This window comes from Eschrichtius robustus, chromosome 19 (genome assembly GCF_028021215.1).
Source record: "Eschrichtius robustus isolate mEscRob2 chromosome 19, mEscRob2.pri, whole genome shotgun sequence".
In the NCBI taxonomy this organism is placed as follows: domain Eukaryota; kingdom Metazoa; phylum Chordata; class Mammalia; order Artiodactyla; family Eschrichtiidae; genus Eschrichtius; species Eschrichtius robustus.
In genome coordinates this window covers 59,097,342-59,115,250 of record NC_090842.1, presented here as the reverse complement: position 1 = coordinate 59,115,250, position 17,909 = coordinate 59,097,342, and the positions used below count along the sequence as shown (strand labels likewise).

Below are 17,909 nucleotides of genomic sequence, written 5' to 3'. Positions count from 1 at the left end.
TTATCAGGGATCATAAAATTATTTTGGTAAAGAGCCATGTAGTAAATGGTTTAGGCTTTGCAGACCACTCAATCTCAGTCACAACTACTCAACTCTGCTATTTTAGCACGAAAGCACCCGTAGGCAATATATAAGAGTGGTCATGGTTGTTTCAATAAAATCTTATTTACAGAAACAAGTGGCAGCCAGATTTGACCCATGGATTGTAGTTTGCCAATTCTTGAACTACACTGTGAAACAAGATTGGGCAGTGATGTAGCCTGGAGCTGGGTCAATAAAAATGTGTTGATAGCCCTACCTGATGAAACTGAACTTCAATGGATGATATTTGCTAATAGGTATAGAGAAAAAAAAGCACGTCAGTTCAGTAGCTGCATATGAGGTGCCAGCAGATGTGTTCTCTAGCAATAAAGCCACATCTGGAGCTGCAAATGGCATTAACTCCTAATTAAGTTTACAATAATCCCATGTCATTCTTCAAGATTCACCTGTCTTCTGTACAGGTCAAATGAGTGAACTGAATGGGAATATGATGGAAATCATGACCCCTGCAGCTTTCAGGATACTGCTAGTGGCACTAATCTCTTCAATCCTTCCAGTAATATAACACTGCTTTTGGTTTTCTGTTTTGGTATGTACAAGGCAGTTATCATGTTCACTTGTCCTTTCTTATCAAAATTGCCCTTGTACCATGGGCTAGAGAACCAAGGTGAGGATTCTGCCAGTTGGTTATTCCAAATGCACTCTGCATTCTGGAATTTAGTAAATAACCAGAGGATGAGTTCAGGGATCCATTTAGACCAGCTCATGTGGATGGACCCAAGCAAAAACATCCATTATTTGTCATTTATAAGTTCCTGTACTAACCAGTAGACCACAATGCCATTTTGGGGTCCAGGAATTAATGTCAGCTCCAGTGTCTAGTGCTTCCTTCATCTTCTGGTGATTTCCACTAACCTAATGCACAACCTCCATAAAATGTGGCTGGAAGTCATGCTGAAGAAGTCTAGGGATGATTTATGGTATTGGTAGTATACCAGGGTATATCCTCCCTCAAGGGGACCCGGCCTGCCCTTCATTCAAGATGCTCTGGAAATGGGAACTGACTCATGTTATGGAATTGGCTTAGGGACCACAACTCTCATGTTGATTCAGGTCAGACATGTTCATCAGACCTAGAGCTTTTCTCCTGATTCAAATCAAGCAGGGTATTAGTAGACTTCCCATTTATTTCAGCCCTAGAGATACCACATGAGCAAATGTAAAAAATCTCTGTGTATCAAACCATTCTAATGATCCCTTTCAGTTTGCTGTTCATTGTGAAAAACACGCTCACTTTATCTCTGCCAATGAAGTGTTTCCACTTGACCAATGATGCCCCACGAACCCATTAGCCTCACTGAATTTAGGGAGCCCATTATGATGACATAATTTCCCTCTCTCATTCCTGGCCTGCAGAGAAGAGTAGCTACAGAGCATTCCAAGACTGCTAACGCTCCCCTCACCAATACGTTTCTTAAACCTCTGGCAAAGGAAGTGTCCTCTGAGCCCTCCCAGGGCACATAGGGGATTTGGGTAAGCGGATCTTATGTGATAAATCCACTCCAGCGGTCTGGCATTCCTATGCCTTTGTAAACCTTCTACAGCGGTGGTTCTCAGCTGGGGAAACTTTTGGTCCCCCCTCCCAGGAAACATGTGGCAGTGTCTTGAGACTTTTTTCTTTAAGGAGCTGTGTTACGAATGAGCCCCACGTGGCTGGTGCACACGGAGGTATCAAGGCACTTTTTATTGTTACAACTAGGGTGGCAGGGAAGAGTATGCGGCACTGGGCCATCTTACATTGCACAGGACAGCTCCCAACAACAAAGAGCTACCCAGTTCAAACCGTCAGTCACGCCAAGGTCAAGAAATTTTGCTACAACGTACTTAAAGTTCTGGCATTTTGACTTTAGCATACGCTAACTTTGGGTGCAGGTTTCAGTCATTTGAGCAAACTGTTGAAGGCATTCCCAGGTACCCAAGCTAACATGCTGAGTCTGGAATGGGTGTTGAATGCACTTGTATCAACAAATCCAGCCTAATCCAATATTACATTACTTCCACCTGCTTCAATACCTACAAAATCCACAATCACACATTATTTCTCAGGTTCCTATTGATATAAATTATAAAATTTCTTATTTTAGCAGATATAGTGTCTCCTCATGGTCATACTTTATACCCGGTGGGTACCCACCCCTTCCCTGCTCCCTTCCCCATGTCAAGGACTCTAGTCTGATTACTAGGTCTAGAAAAACGAGAGGTAGTGGAGGCAAGTCTTGAGGATCTACAGTCCCCTGCAAGGAAACTACCTCAGAGTAGAGGAAGACTTCCTTCTAATAGCACAGGAGGCTCAGCTAAGAGGTCACAGGTCAGAGGTCACAGGCCTCAGCTTTGTTGGAATCTGCTCATGTATTTCCACCTCAAGTTTCCAGGATTCTACTCCTTCCCACTGATGCCCTATGACATAAGAGAATCTACAAGGTTGTGAATCAATGTGTTGTCATTCAGCCACTGACTGAATTTGACTTTGGATCCCCTTAAAAAAAAAAAAAAAAAAGGAAGGAAAGAAAGAAATGCTGATTATAACAAGTCCCCCAAAGCGTTGCTATGTAGCCAAGCTCAAAGCTAAGACAGAAAATCCCCAGAGGTAAAAACAGATTTTGAGCTCATGGTATCAAGTGGGAGTTGAAACTGAAGGCCCTACAAAGGCCAATGGAACTGGATAAAAAGCTAAAGATTTAGTCTTTAGCATAGATGGGAGTCAAGGTTAGAGGAAGCTATGCACTAGGAGTGAGTAGTGAACTACTCAACACCAAGAATGGAAGAGCAGCTCTTTCACTGAATGTGAAGAAAGAAACAGGTAGTCCCTAGTTGCTACCACTGTCTTTGAACCAAACTAAAGAACAAGGTCAACCAGAGGGCAGATATGAGAATCAAAAAGGAAACCTCTCTGGGATCCTCACTGAACCAAGTCTAAGTTCTGCTCTACTTGTGGTCTTCCACTTACAGAGACAAACCTTTTGGGCTTACCACAGGGATCAACAGACTTTTTCTCTGAAGGGCCAGAAAGTAAATATTTTAGGTTTTGTGGGCCACAGTGCTCGTCACAACCACTAAACATGGTCAGCACAATGGGAAACATTCAAAGATGGTAAATAAATGGATGGGCCAATAAAGAGCTTTTATGTTCCAATAAAGCTTTAAAGGCATTGAGCCAGATTGGGCTCACAGGAGGTAGTTTTCCAGCCCTTGACTTAACTCACTAAACTACAAATTACCTTGAGAGTTGGTGGGCTATCCTGATATCTACCAAACAAAACAAAACAGAACATGAAAGGCCTAGGATTTCTGACATCTAATGCAATGCAATTTGAGGTAGCATGGACTTTATATACACATGTGAAGGTGTGGTCTAGGAAACCAATCTTGGAAACCTGCCTCTCACATTAAATACATCTTTTGCTGAGTAAAGCCCTTTAAGCAAGTAAGTGTTAAACATCAGTGAAATGACTAAGAAGTAGGAAATGGTATGCAAACCTCCTCCTTAACAACTTGTTCCCATCATTCTAGGTTTCTTCCCTATGCACATTTTTCCTTAGGGAATCGTTGATAAATTTTACCTCTAAAACTTACCTATTTCCACTCTCTATCTTCAGGATTTGCCCAATCACTGTTACTTTGTAAAAAATTAAAAAAAAATTTTTTTTTGGTAAATTCCTTTTGTCCCACAGCTAATGGTTCTCTGTGTCATAGTGTCTGGAATGACTCAGCTACTTCTGCAGTCAGACCAAGCACGTGAAAGGACAAGCCGGTACCCCAGGCTATCCATCCATTCACCCAGTAAGGAAGTCTGACGAGAACTAGGAAGTGTAAATTTTTACTGTTGGAATTAAAACAGAATATTCTGGGCTGCATGGATTTATCCTAAACTTCAAATGCATTAATTTATAAATATATAGTTACAATGACTAATATTCTGTATCTTTAAATAACCATATAAATTTTTTCTTTTTATAACTGATTTCCAGAGGACTATTCCTTAATTTTGGCCATATATATATATATACCTCATGATGATAGGATTTCTTACTGTGAGGGATTAATATGTTCTTAGTAATTTTTAATATTACATTTTACATGTTTTTACTACCTATGTTACTATAAAAATAACAGTATTTTACTGGAAAATTGATGCTCAATGAAAAATTTAAAATATGGAAGTTAAATGTGGAAAAAATCCCTGAAAATCTTGCCACTTATGTAAATAAGGGTGAATATCCCTTTACAGATGACAGGATGCATTAACACACACACATACATGTTTGATTAAGGTATGTGATGTACCTAAAATACATTAAACTGTTACATGCTTCTGTCATAAGTCTAAGCCATCATTTTAACAGATCTGTTATTACATAAGTATCTCAAAATATAAAGAAATTCCTACTGAATATTTCACTTTTACAAAATTTAGTAGCATTGACGTACTACTCACCTTTTCTATTTGAATTTCCTAATTATAAGGTCCTATTCTATGATTTCTATATCAAAGGGACGCACGTTCTATATTTTGATATGTACTCACCAACTTCACTTTGAAAAGCAATTTTTCAATCTACCGCTAGGAAAAAGTGTGCAAGTCAGTCATTGAATAAATATGTTTGATGAAATTACTAAATTTCAACAAATAATTTTTTTCTTTTTATCTCAGGCCAGAGAGAAGGAGTAAGGAGATAGAGAACTTGACAAAAGTAATCTACTTCAAACAGCCTCTTTTCTCTACTTAAGAAGTCTTGATGAAAGTAATGCTAAAACCCTTGGAAGACAATCACATCAAAACCTAGATGAAAATGTGGTGAATAAGAAACCAACGATCAGTTCATTTACTAAGAAATGTTTGTCCTCTGTCACTGTCATTAGTAACTCTTTCTGACACTTAAACCTCTGCCTTGACATTCTTGAAAAGAGGGTCAACAGTATGTTTTCTGTATTGCAAGATGAACAATCCATTTTCAGTAAGTCTATACTGTCACAAAAGATAACTGAATTTGTACTGTATAAAATTGACAGAATATTAGACGAAGTCCAAGATAAGATCCAACTTGAAGCGAGGCTGGGGGGACAAGAGGAGCTAATCATAACAGGACGATGCCACATTAATATTACAAATTGCAGTACTGAGTGGTTTTCTAACACTTCAACTCTTTGTCTCCCTGAATTACTTTTAAGGCCACACTTAGGTTAACTGCTCTGAATACAAATTTTTATGAAATTTTGGAGGGGATTGCAACATAATTTTCAAAAAGTTTCTCCTCATTCATTAATTTAACAAATATCGAGCACCTACAAAGTAGTTGGCAATGTTCAGACTGTAGATTCAGAACAAAGGTCTCTGCATTTGTGGAGCTTACATTGTAATGGGCATAAATTTTGGCATGTCCATCATACTTTCGTACAAGGCCTGCTAAAACTCATACTAAGGCTTCTCCCCTGAGTAATATTTAATAGAGGTCAAAGTTCAAACTGAAGTCCTTACTACACCATTTACCAGGGTTCTCTGCTGTGTGGCCTCCTGACTACTGGGACATGCTGAGCTATAGCTGAAACACTGACTTTAATGAAACAAGTGATTTTTTTTTCTTTTGAACTTGATGATTGGAAGAATTCACATGACACCTGAGTTTTGTTTTGTTTTGTTTTTTAATCATTTTATGGAACTTTTTTCCTGTGTGGGCTCTCTGATGGTCTTACCATTCCTATCACTTTTATAGGATTTATCAGTAGCATGGATTCTGTGATGAATTGTTAGATTGGAGCGCCAACTGAAGCTCTTACCACAGGTCTCACACTTGTAAGGCTTCTCCCCTGTGTGCACTCTCTGATGAGACTGTAACTGTGAAGACCGACTGAAGACCTTACTGCATCTGTCACATCTGTACGGCTTCTCTCCAGTGTGGACACTCTGATGAAGCTGAAGACTTGAGGCCTGACTGAAGTGCTTCCCACACTCCCCACACTTATATGGTTTCTCTCCTGTGTGGACCCTCTGATGCATGTCGAGGTTCAGGCTCCACTTGAAGCCCTTCCCACACTCCTCACATTTGTATGGCTTTTCTCCAGTGTGGACTTTTTGATGGGCTTGAAGGTGTGAACTCCGACCAAAGCTCTTCCCACACTCTTCACATTTGAATGGTTTTTCTCCGCTGTGGACTCTCTGATGGGCCAGAAGATTTGAGGCCTGCCTGAAGACTTTCCCACACTCCTCACAATTATACGGTTTCTCTCCGGTGTGGATTCTGCAGTGAATTTTAAGATCTGCTCTTCGACTGAATCCCTTCCCACACTCTTCACATTTGTATGGTTTCTCACCGGTATGGATCAGCTGGTGAATCTGAAGTCGTGAACTCTGATTGAAGCCTTGCCCACACTCCTCACACTTGTAAGGTTTCTCTATGCTGTGGGCCTTCTGATGGATTTGAAGATATGAACTCTGACTGAAGCCCTTCCCACATACCTCACACTTATAGGGCTTCTCCCCTGTGTGGACAACCAGATGAACTTGATAATGGGAGTTCCTCCTGAAGCTCTTCCCACACTCATCACATTTGTATGGTTTCTCTCCTGTATGGACTCTTTGATGTGCCTGAAGGTTTGAACTCAGAGTAAAGCCTTTACCACACACATTACATATGTATGATTTCTCTCCAGTGTGGACTCCCTGATGGGCCTGAAGACTTGAAGGCCGACTAAAGCCTTTCCCACATTCCTCACATTTGTAGGGTTTTTCTCCTGTGTGGACCCTCTGATGAATGTATAGATTTGAGCTACAAATGAAGCCCTTCCCACACTCCTCACATTTGTATGGCTTCTCTCCCGTATGGACTCTCTGATGGGACTGAAGGTGTGAATTCCGACTGAAGCTCTTATCACACATGTCACATTTGAATGGTTTCTCCCCAGTGTGGACTCTCTGATGGTCCTGAAGGTGAGAGGCCTGACTGAAGGCCCTCCCGCACTCCTCACAATTATAAGGTTTCTCTCCCGTGTGGACTTTACAATGAACAGTAAGTGCTGACCTACGACTGAAGCCTTTCCCACATTCCCCACATTTGAACGGTTTCTCTACAGTGTGGACTGTCTGAGGAGTCTGCAGCTGTGAGCTCTGACTGAACTCCTTGCCACACTCATCACACTCACTGCGTTTTCCTCCCACGTGAACTCTCTGATGAATATGAAGAACCGAGCTGTAACGGAAGCCTTTTCCACACTCACTGCACATATGAGACTTCTCTTTTGAGTGTAATTGCTGGTGAAGATCAAAGGTGGAGAGATTGGTGAAGGTTTTTTTATATTCATTACACTGGTAAGGTTTTTGTCCTGTGTGAATCATAGTTTTCTGATCCAGTGTTGAAACCCTCATGCTATCTTTTCTATAATCACTGTAGCTGTAAGATTTTTGACCCTTGTGTACTCCATGAGCATCAAGGTGATGTGAAATCCAACTGATGGTGTCAACATCCTCTTTACACTGACACAGTTTATTTTTCATGGAAATTTGCTGGTGTCTATTCTGATAATTCTGCAACTCAGTCAATGAAGTTTTCCTCCAGGGATCCTGGGCTCTCAAAGTTGCACACCTTGGATTTCCAGTACTACTGGGATCACCCGCTTTATCATTTAATATATGGTTCTCATCTTCAGAAATTTGAATAGAGAGTCCTGCCCCACCCTGGCAGGGGGAATCACCTTGTTTGTGGAACTGACAACTATTTATCACGGAGTCTTGGCATCTGGTTAAGTCACTTGCAATTTGTTGCCAGATTTGCCGGCAGGAAAGGTCTTCACATGATCCTCTGTCTTGAACGGCCCTCAACTCACTTTGATTGTTTTCTTCTATAAGGACAGAGAATTCAGAGATGTGGACACGTGAAAGCTTTGTTCAAAGATTCAAGATTTTACACTTAAGACACAGTATGAGACTTTAATGAACCTCAGGATGGTTCAGCTTATCTTTCGCACCACAAATGAAGTTCTCTGGTTTATATACTGACAGAAACCAAGAGATGGTCCATTAAACTCCCAAATACTTAGCATTAAAGAAACCCATTTAAAACAAAATGACTACCATCTGACATACTATTTAAATCATCTTTCAAAAATTACATGTCATTCCTACCACAATACAGTATCAATAAAGAGAAGCATTTTGCTGTGCTCATAGCTTTAACAGTGCCTGGCAGTTAGTCAGGGCTCAAGAAATGCATGTACAGGTGAACCCCAGTTTGATTTCCAGGATTCTCTACAATTCTGAATCCCAGGTTAAGTTTGAACCAAGTCAGAGAAGCAAAAGAGCTTTCACAAGTCAGGTATCAGATATAGGAAAAGGACTGGAAAGTACAGTTTTGCTGAAAAGTTGAAAGGCTGCACCAGAGGCAGCAGTACACCAAGGGGGTTAGTGCTGAGGAGAATATCAAAGGTGCTAAGAATCGGGACTTCCCTGGTGGTGCAGTGGTTAATAATCTGCCTACCAGTGCAGGGGACACGGGTTCGAGCCCTGGTCCGGAAAGATCCCACATGCCGCGGAGCAACTAAACCCGTGAGCCACAACTACTGAGCCCACGTGCCACAACTACTGAAGCCCGCGCGCCTAGAGCCCGTGCTCCGAAACAAGAGAAGCCACCGCAATGAGAAGCCTGCACACTGCAACGAAGAGCTGCTCCCACTCGCCACAACTAGAGAAAAGGCCGTGTGCAACAACGAAGACCCAATGCAGCCAAAAATAAATTAATAAATTTAAAAAAAGGTTCTAAGAATCAGTGGGGGTAAAAAAAAGCATGAAAACCTATGCACTGGATCCTTCTGAGGCATCTGTGCTGCCTAATACGTCCCCCCGCTCCCCCTGCCAAGTAGGAGTCAAAATTTAGAGGCTAGGGAAGAATGCTGTCTCTTTAAAAACAGCCTGGAAAATTTTTGGACACAGATACATTGGTCTTTAACAAGAATGAGTTCCAAAGTGAAGAATGAGGTTTATGAGTGAGCTGGGAATAAATTCCATAGCTTGTGATAAGTACTGAGAAGAAACAGACTAGAAACTATTAAAGAATCATCAAAGCACTCAAGGTGACATTATCTAAAATACCTTCTACAGGATACGTACGAATCCCCCCCCACACACACACAAAATGTTTGTAGAGCTAACAAAGATCGATTTCTCATTAGTGAGGTGGGCTTTGGAGGAAGCAAATGGGACGCAGCGGGGCAAATCTTTTAAGGGAAAGGCTAACTCACCAGCTGGCTGTTTTCTGAGACTGTTCTCCCCTGGTATAAGGGATAAGGAAATAGAATTTTTTTTCCTTCTATAGGAGAGCTACCTAAGAAGTAGACATATGAATATGCTCTGCTACTAAGTGCTCAAGGGAAGTCACAGGGAAAGCGTTTTACTCAGTTTGGTTATAATTACAGGTTCTATACATGTTTTTTGTGCAAGTTGATGAGGGCCAACTTGTACAGAAAGGCAAACACACACATACACATTATGGGCACCTGAGAAATTAGAATTAGGCTAGGAATTCATTTGAAGACAAAAAAACATTTGGCAATATCCCTTATTCACTTGGATTTGTTCACTGCCTACTAGCTATTTTCATGGAAGGCTAATTTCTCTATCCATTAACTCATTCGTTTATTCAAGAAATATTTAAGAGTCCCTGTCATGTACCAAGACTATGCTAAGGACTGAGGCTAGTGAGCAATAAACATAACAGACCAAATTCCTCCTCCACTCCTGGATTACCCTCCAGTGGAAGAAAGAGAGGTGAGAAACAGGTGAACAAAAATGTACATGAGTGAAATGCTTAGAGACAAAACAAGGCAGGGCAGAGAGAGTAAGAAAGAAGACTGTATTTTCCATGGGGTGGTCAGAGGACAGCCCTCTCATCATCTTAAAGGTGAATGACTGAACGAAGTAAAGAGGGCTAAAAGATTACAGGTGAAAGAGTATTCCAGGCAGAGAGAAGAACAAGGAAAAGGCTCTGTGGCAGAAGCATCCTTTGCAGGTCTGGAAAAGATAGGGTAAGAGGGAGGAGAGGAGATGTATTCAGGGAGGTGGTGGGGAATGAACAGCAGCCCACAGAAGACTCTAGAAGCCACTTTAAGTGGTTTTTATTCTAAGTAAAAGAAGCCACAAGAGAATTTTGAAACAAGAACATAACCTGACTTAAAGTTACAAAAGATCACTTTGCCACTTAAAGAACAAACTGTGGGAGGAGAAGGATGGGAACAGGTGACCAGTACAAAGACTATGCAATAATCCGGGAAAGAGATTTCCAACTGGGACCAGGTGATGGACAGCACAGGGCTGGTGAGAAGCAAAACAGATGGAGAGCTAACCACAAGAACTCAGGATCGCTTGGTTCTTACCTAAATTTCTATCTGGGTTGCTGAATTCATCAACCAAAGCCTCTCTGCTCTTTCTCTGTTTTGTATCTCGTTTGAAGAAGGAGAACATGCAAAGTCACAAGTTAACATGAACGGGCTAGAGCTAAAGTTTACTAGAAATTTGAGTTCCAACTGCATATTCAAGATATTGAAAGCCGTGTTTTTCAAACTTTGTATCACGACCCAATGAAGAAACAGCATTTATTTCACAACCTAGATACACATGTAGAAGTATACATTACTAAAACGAAGCTTGAATGACCTATTTCTAACCAATGTCTATTTTCATGAAATCTGTTCCCACTGGCTCTCACACCACTCTGCCATCGGCCAGAGTTTTTGCTGCAATGTGTTGTACTCTTCCTAAGAAACTCTGATATTTTCTATACTATTTTATTTCATTAAAAAATCGCACGTAGGGCTCAATAAATTGGCTTTATAATCCACTAATGGCAGGGAGGGAAATCTGAAAAAGAATACACAAGGTACAGCAAGATACCATTGATTTACAGTTCTTTTACAAAACAAATGAAAAGGACCTGAAACACACTGTTTAGAAAGACCAGAGACATCCTCTCATGTCCCACAGGAATTGCAAAAGTCTGGTCCCCAAACTCAGGGAACCATCTCAAGGGGCCCAAAGCCTTGAAACACCAAGGTCACAAAGACACTCGCAGAGAAAGGCTGTCCTCACCCACTGAGACCAGGTTCCGGAAGTTTTCTACCATCACATCCTGGTACAGCTTCCTCTGGGCCGAGTCCAGCAGCCCCAGCTCCTCCTCGGTGAAGGCCACGGCCACGTCCTTGAAGGTCACCGCCTCCTACAACAAACAACACCAACTCAATCTTATACCCAGTGGCCAGTGGAAGAGGGGCAGCCCCGAGGACAGGAGGAGGATGGGAAGTTGCTCTGGCTCCTGTGCGGTGTGCAGACTTCCCAGCACCCCCTCCTTCCATCCTGCCAATGCCACACACTGACTTTCCTCAGCCTCACCGGACGTGCGGCTATGAAAGAGAAAACTTTGTGTATTTACCTGGGGCTCTCAGACAACTCATAAGTAAACTCCCTAGAATTCTAACCGCTGGATCCTGAACTAAAAAGCTTTCACTTTTTAATTATTATTGCCAAGAGCCCCAGAAACAGTTACCAATTTAGTTCCGGCAGTATTTGATGGCACCTGCTTTCTCATTGAGGTGGGAACCAGCTGAGGAGGAGAGTTATATGTGGAAATTAACCAAAAGGCCATGCCAGGTCTCTGAATGAAAACTCTCTCTTTCCCCGTTTCTGTCTTTCGCTCGAATGCAATACTCTGACTCCACACCCTTGGTTTTCTGGGTGAGTCTGAGTTGGTTCCTCATTTTTTCACAACCCCTATTCTTTACATTTAAAACAAAGATGAAACCAAGCACCTCTTTATACAATTGTTCTGAGGTGTCTATGCAGTGACAAGTGCTTTAAGTACCACTAGACTTTTTAAACTAAGGTTATGTATTACTTGATTAGAAAAATATATAAGACGGAAAAAGAAACAAACCAGTAAATAAAATACACAAAGGGTCTGACTCAAGCATGGGGAAGACTGAATCTAACTCTGGTCGTGAGAAAACTTCTAACAATACATTATGTTTTCTGCGTGAAGCAGCAGTTTGATCCTGCTGTGCTGTGCCGTATTTGGATATTATACCAAAAAACATCCAAGGCACCACATATAAAACATACCTCTTCAACTCTGAGTACCTAAACCTAGTATGTTAAGGGCAAAAAGGGGCAATATTCTTCAGAACAGATATTTTGAGAAAAAGGTTAAATCAGGAACACTGTCACTGTAGTGTTCCTAAAACAGTAAAAGTCTTTAAACTAAATGTCTATGAAAAAAGAATAGTTTAAAAAATAGGTGCATAAGTTTGTGGGAACATGATAAAGCAATTAAAAGTGAATGTTAGCTAGTATTAAGTGAAAAAAAAAATTTAAAATTGTATCTATGTTATAAATACAACTACACAGCTATGAATACGTATGATGAAGAGATTACAGAAGTATAAAAGCAGCTCATTTGTAAGCAGGTAAGCAGTAAAGTGGAAGATGTTCTTCATTTCCCTTAATTTTTCTTTTATTTGTGAAATAAAAAAATGATGAAATAAAACAAAAATTAAAACCGAAACCAATTAAATGTAACAGGAATTTTTAAAAAAGCACACATGGCACACTCAGGTCCTCATATGCTTACACTCTCCTTGAAAGAGAAAAACCCATATGGAACTATACTCAATATTTTATAATAACCTATAAGGGAATAGAATCTGAAAATATATGTATATATATGTAAAAGTGAATCACTTTGCTGTACACCTGAAATTAACACAACATTGTAAATCAACTATACTCCAATCAAAAAAAAAAAAAAGAAAAAAAAAGAGGAAAGCCTGTGTCCAATCTGAGTACAAAAATGGTGTTTTTAACAGCAAGAAAGGCAAGCTCTACTCACCTGGAATGTACTCATTTTCTCTCTCCTTCTGGGGAAGTGCAGAGTCCTAGGAAGACAGACAGGGAAAGAAGAAAGAAGTCAATGGAAACTGGTTAAAAAAAAAAAGTCACTAACCCACGTGGTGCTCACTGTGAATTACCAAGGCTCCCAGTCCTCAGGGTGGCTGCAGCCGAGCATGCTTGATGAGCAGAGCCCCACACGGATACCAGATGCCCCCGTGACCCCTCTCAGTGGCTGTGTGAGGAATGACCTGCCCATCCACACACAGTGGCCCCCTCACAGTGTGCCTGCAGCTTCCACAGTGGTCATTCTTATTCTGGGTATGGTGTAAACAGAGACCATGTAAGTAAGAGTAGGTTTTGGAGTCAATATGCGTGGGCTGCGATCAGGCTACGCCATTCACTAGCAGTGTCATCCTGGGCAAATTATTAACATCTCTTCGCCTCAGTTCTGTCATCTGCAAGTGGGGGAGAACAATGGTATCCACCTCGTGAGATCGTTGTAAGGTAGAAAGCTCTGAGAACACCATCGTCAGGGTTTCTTATTTCTTAGCAACTGCGGTAAAGCAGATGATATTTTAGTTAGAAATTATCCTTAGAGATGTGATTTCTACCAACAGAACACTGTCAGACATGTGGAGGTCATATGTTGTTGCCCTGTTATGTGAGAGTCTTTAGACTTCTGAAATCTCTGCTCGTCTTCCTAAGGATTTTGTTACTGCAACAATAATATTTAAATTGACGTGAACAACTTTTTACAAAAGGTATAAAAATACATTAAGTTTCTTTTTAAACAGGAAGTACCGTTTTGACAATTATGCACAGAGGTAAAGAGAAGTAATAAAAGCCAGGATTCTGCGACAACAATAAGAAATAGTTTGACAGTTCATATCTAATTTAAATTAAAAAAGACAGGAATCTGAATTGTAATTATATCGTTATAAATATAGGGAAGTTTAAGAAATAAATGGGAGACTTCCCTGGTGGTGCAGTGGATAAGACTCCACACCCCCAATGCAGGGGGCCCGGGTTCGATCTAGTACAAAAGATGGCAAAGATTCCACTCCCCAAAGCCTGGGAGAGATATACCTTCACAACTTCTAACGACCTCCATTTTGACTCTACACTTGCTAGCTGTCTTCTACTCAAGTCAGAATTTTGAAAGGGGCCCTGATAGTTGACAATAATTAGTGCGGGAATAAAATCATTGGACTGAGTAGGGCTTTGGTGAATCCAGCTCGACAAAAAGGCACTAAAACATTAACAACTGTTATCTTTACATCCTAAAGTTATAGATAATTAAAAATTTTCTTTATGGATATATCTGCATTTTTCCATAATGATTATGCTACTTCTATGATATACATATTATTTGAAATAAAATAAATGACCCAGTTGAGAAAACTATCTTAAAAACTCATACAATATGGGCTTCCCTGGTGGCGCAGTGGTTGAGAATCTGCCTGCCAATACATGGGTATGAGCCCTGGTCTGGGAAGATCCCACATGCCACGGAGCAACTGGGCCCGTGGGCCACAACTGCTGAGCCTGCGCGTCTGGAGCCTGTGCTCCGCAACAAGAGAGGCCGCGATAGTGAGAGGCCCGCGCACCGCGATGAAGAGTGGCCCCCGCTTGCCGCAACTAGAGAAAGCCCTCGCACAGAAACGAAGACCCAACACAGCCAAAAATATAAAATAAATAAATAAATTAAAAAAAAAAAAAACTCATGCAGTAGCCTAAACCTTGCTCTCAAGGTCCCCACAATTAAGTCCCAACCTACTTTCATGATATGATTCTAGCCAGTACCCTATGCTCAAGGAGAATATACCAAAGGGATTAGCAAACTCAGGTGCTGGACTCAAACTGCCCTGGGTCCCAACCCCAGCTCTGCCTCCTACCATCTGGGTGAGGACGGGCCAACAGGGTTGTGTTCCCTGCCCCCATCTGCTCATCGTTAAAGTAGAGAAAACAGCAGTACCAATTCACAGAGCCACTGCCTGATGGTAATGTGTTCATTTGCATAAAGCTTTTAGAATGGAACTTAGTGACCAAGGCTCAGTTATAATCGTTACCCATGTCCCATACGTTCCACAATTTATATGAATATCTTAAGTAGAAGAATGCCAAGTCCTACTCACGTGGGGCTCTGTTGCCTCTTCCTCCGTGCAGTGCTTTTTGAGAAGTCAGGGCTGGGGAAGGAAAGGAGACTGTGAAATACTAGGGCTGTGTTTCCATTCCCAATAATTCATACCGCACCCCCTCCCGCCCCCGTACCAGCTAGAAGTCCTCTCCTTCCAAAACAGACCAGGAGTCCAGGACAATTCAGCTTCCTGGGCTCACAGAATTCCGCTGCGAAATGGGTGCCTCCCGAATTAGAGTAGTATTAATAACAACAATGCATCAGGCAGTTGTAGACCTTTTACTTGTGCTATCTCGTTTTTTCTCACAACACTATATTAAGAAGGCATTTCTTTTTTCCCCCTTTTACAGAACAGCAACGGAAGCACAGAGGAGTTAAGCAACTCACCCAGTGTGACGCCGTATATAGTGGTAGGGCTAGCTCATAGGTGGGGGGGCGGGTTCAGGTTAGGGGTGAAGAAAACCAGGGAGACCCTCAAACCCCAGGAGGCACGACCTGAGCCCACCCCGTCCCGGGTACGTTACCAAACGCAAAGAAGCTCCGCCCGGGGGACGTACATCACCACTCTAGGCCCTCAAACCTCCGCTTTTAGCCGCTCCTCCTCTTTCTCCCCAAATGAAAGCTCTGGAAATGTTGGCCCCAGGCGCATGTCGTGGAAGCTTGAATGGGTCGTGAAGAGCGGACCTGAAACACCATAATCAGGCAAAAGATGGCTGCTACGTTGTCCTCCTGGGGCGGAAGTGCCTGCGACTAACCCGGAGCTCCTGGACCACATTTCCCAGAATTCCGCGGGGAAACGTTTACAGAGCGGCATTACTGTAGCTGCAGTATATGGGACTACACGAGTTTACGAGCTCTGGACTACATGTCCCAGAATGCAAGGGTGGGTGCGGGTGTGTCTACCGGCACGAGCTCTGGACTACATGTCCCAGAATGCAAGAGGTGTGTGTGGGTGTGTGTGCCGGCACGAGCTCTGGACTACATGTCCCACAAGGGATTGTGCGTGTGTGTGTGTGTGTGTGTGTGTGTGTGTCTGTCTGCGTGCGTGTACCGGCTACAGTATCTGGACTACATGTCCCACAAGGGATTGTGTGTGTGTGTGTCTGTCTGCGTGCGTGTACCGGCTACAGTATCGCCCTCCTACACTACACTTCCCCCGAAGGTTCGCGCGGAAAACGGACAGAGCCTCGCTCCCCTGATGCGGAAGTGCCCAACTTCCCTGGTTTTCACTTTCCGGAATCCCTGAGAAGGTCTCATACAGCCTTGACGTTCTACTGTGTCGGCCTCAGAAGAGTGTAGATTCTGTTCATTGAAAGGCGTACAAGCTCAGAACTTTGGACGTCTTCAAGAGGCTAAGCGACATAAAGGCATTACCAGCCACAGAGGCTTCCTGGTAAACCCCAAAGAGTTTCACCATGGGAAAAAGAGGAGAAGGAAACTGGGCTTTCTTTGGCAGGGACTGAAGCCAAACGCCAAAACACCTTTCCCTGAAATTGTGTAAAGGTGAACGTGTTTTGTTAGCATCTTACAACCCGTGCAGAAGCAAGTGAAAATCCTTTCTAGAGACAGACATCAACATCCTAGGTCTGAAGTTATTTCTGTAATTATAAAATATCTGTGACATTGATATTTGACCAAGTGAACTGTAAGGGGGAAAAAAAGCATTACTTGACATACGGAGGGACACTTCACAGTCATAAAACTTTCAAGTTATCAGAAACTAATAACTTCAGCTCATACTTTATAAAGCGAAAATTGACAGAACCATGAAGAGAAACATTCAAATTCATAATTGGATCTGGAGATTTTAACACATATATAGAGGGAAATGTTGAGCCTTAAATGCATATATTAAAGGAGAAAGGAAGTTGAAAATTGATTCGGAAAACATCTCAGGAAGTTAATAAATGAATAATAAAACGGAAGAAGGCAGATGGAAAAAAATAAGAGCAGATTAATGAAATACGAAACAAAATAAAGTAGATCTCACACACACACACAAAACAAAAACCAAACAAAAAAAAAAACCACCAAAAAAAAAAACCCAAAAAGATCATCCATGGTATAAACAAAGATTTTTCCAAAAATTTGTTCTAAATTCTTTCAGGAAAATATCCTCCAAGAACTATTCTTGACTTAAGGCAACATAGCACACAGGATTTCTTTCCACTACAAGTAAACTGAAATCTTGGATATAGTATGATGAAATACAGTAACATAATTAAAAGTTTTATTCACCTCCTGTTCCCTATGGCACCCTCCACTCCCTTCTCTACCCCGTCAGCTACCATTCTAATTTGTTTGATGTGTTTTCTTTTGGGTGTGTTCTTGTGCAAAATGTGCACTTGTGTATATTTTCAATTTATATAAATAATATTGTGTCATAAAATTCATTCTGATGTTTATTTCTTTCATTCAGGAGTGTATTTTTAAGATTCACCCATCCAATTTGTTTCACAGAATTCCATTTTCTGCACCCACATTTTACCTATACTCTTCCAACTGCCATGCCAATAACAATAAACATCTTCTTACTTTCTGTTTATAGACATATCTGAGAATTTCTTTGGAATACATACCCAAGAGTGAAATTATTTCATAGCAAATGTGTATACTTTAATAATATAGCCAGATTGACCTCCTGAATGGCTACACCAGCCCAGATTACCAAGAGTTGCGCGTCAGGTTTTTGTGCAACCACTTACCTTCATTTGGACTACTCATCACCCTGTTTTGCTAGTGTATTAAATGTATAGTAGTATCTTGTTTTAGTTAAATTTCTCTGATTTCTAATAAGTTTGATCT

At 41.5% G+C, this 17,909-nt stretch overlaps 1 protein-coding gene across 6 annotated transcripts; it reads right to left on the bottom strand.

Moving 5' to 3' along the window:
• Positions 1–5,723: 5,723 nt before the first annotated feature.
• On the bottom strand, positions 5,724–16,850 carry LOC137753094 (zinc finger protein 226-like). 6 transcript variants are annotated; one of them, XM_068528082.1, is made up of 6 exons: positions 15,239–16,850; positions 15,103–15,153; positions 13,453–13,520; positions 12,966–13,011; positions 11,174–11,300; positions 5,724–7,935 (listed from the first exon to the last, which is right to left on the bottom strand). In XM_068528082.1, the coding sequence occupies exons 4-6, from the start codon at positions 12,978–12,980 to the stop codon at positions 5,747–5,749; spliced, it is 2,331 nt and encodes a 776-aa protein (XP_068384183.1). In that variant the 5' UTR covers positions 12,981–13,011; positions 13,453–13,520; positions 15,103–15,153; positions 15,239–16,850; the 3' UTR covers positions 5,724–5,746. The 6 variants fall into 6 exon arrangements, with proteins under 6 accessions (XP_068384183.1, XP_068384181.1, XP_068384179.1 ...); XM_068528080.1 differs by lacking the exon at positions 13,453–13,520; XM_068528078.1 differs by lacking the exon at positions 13,453–13,520 and having other exon boundaries at positions 15,629–16,850.
• Positions 16,851–17,909: the final 1,059 nt, after the last annotated feature.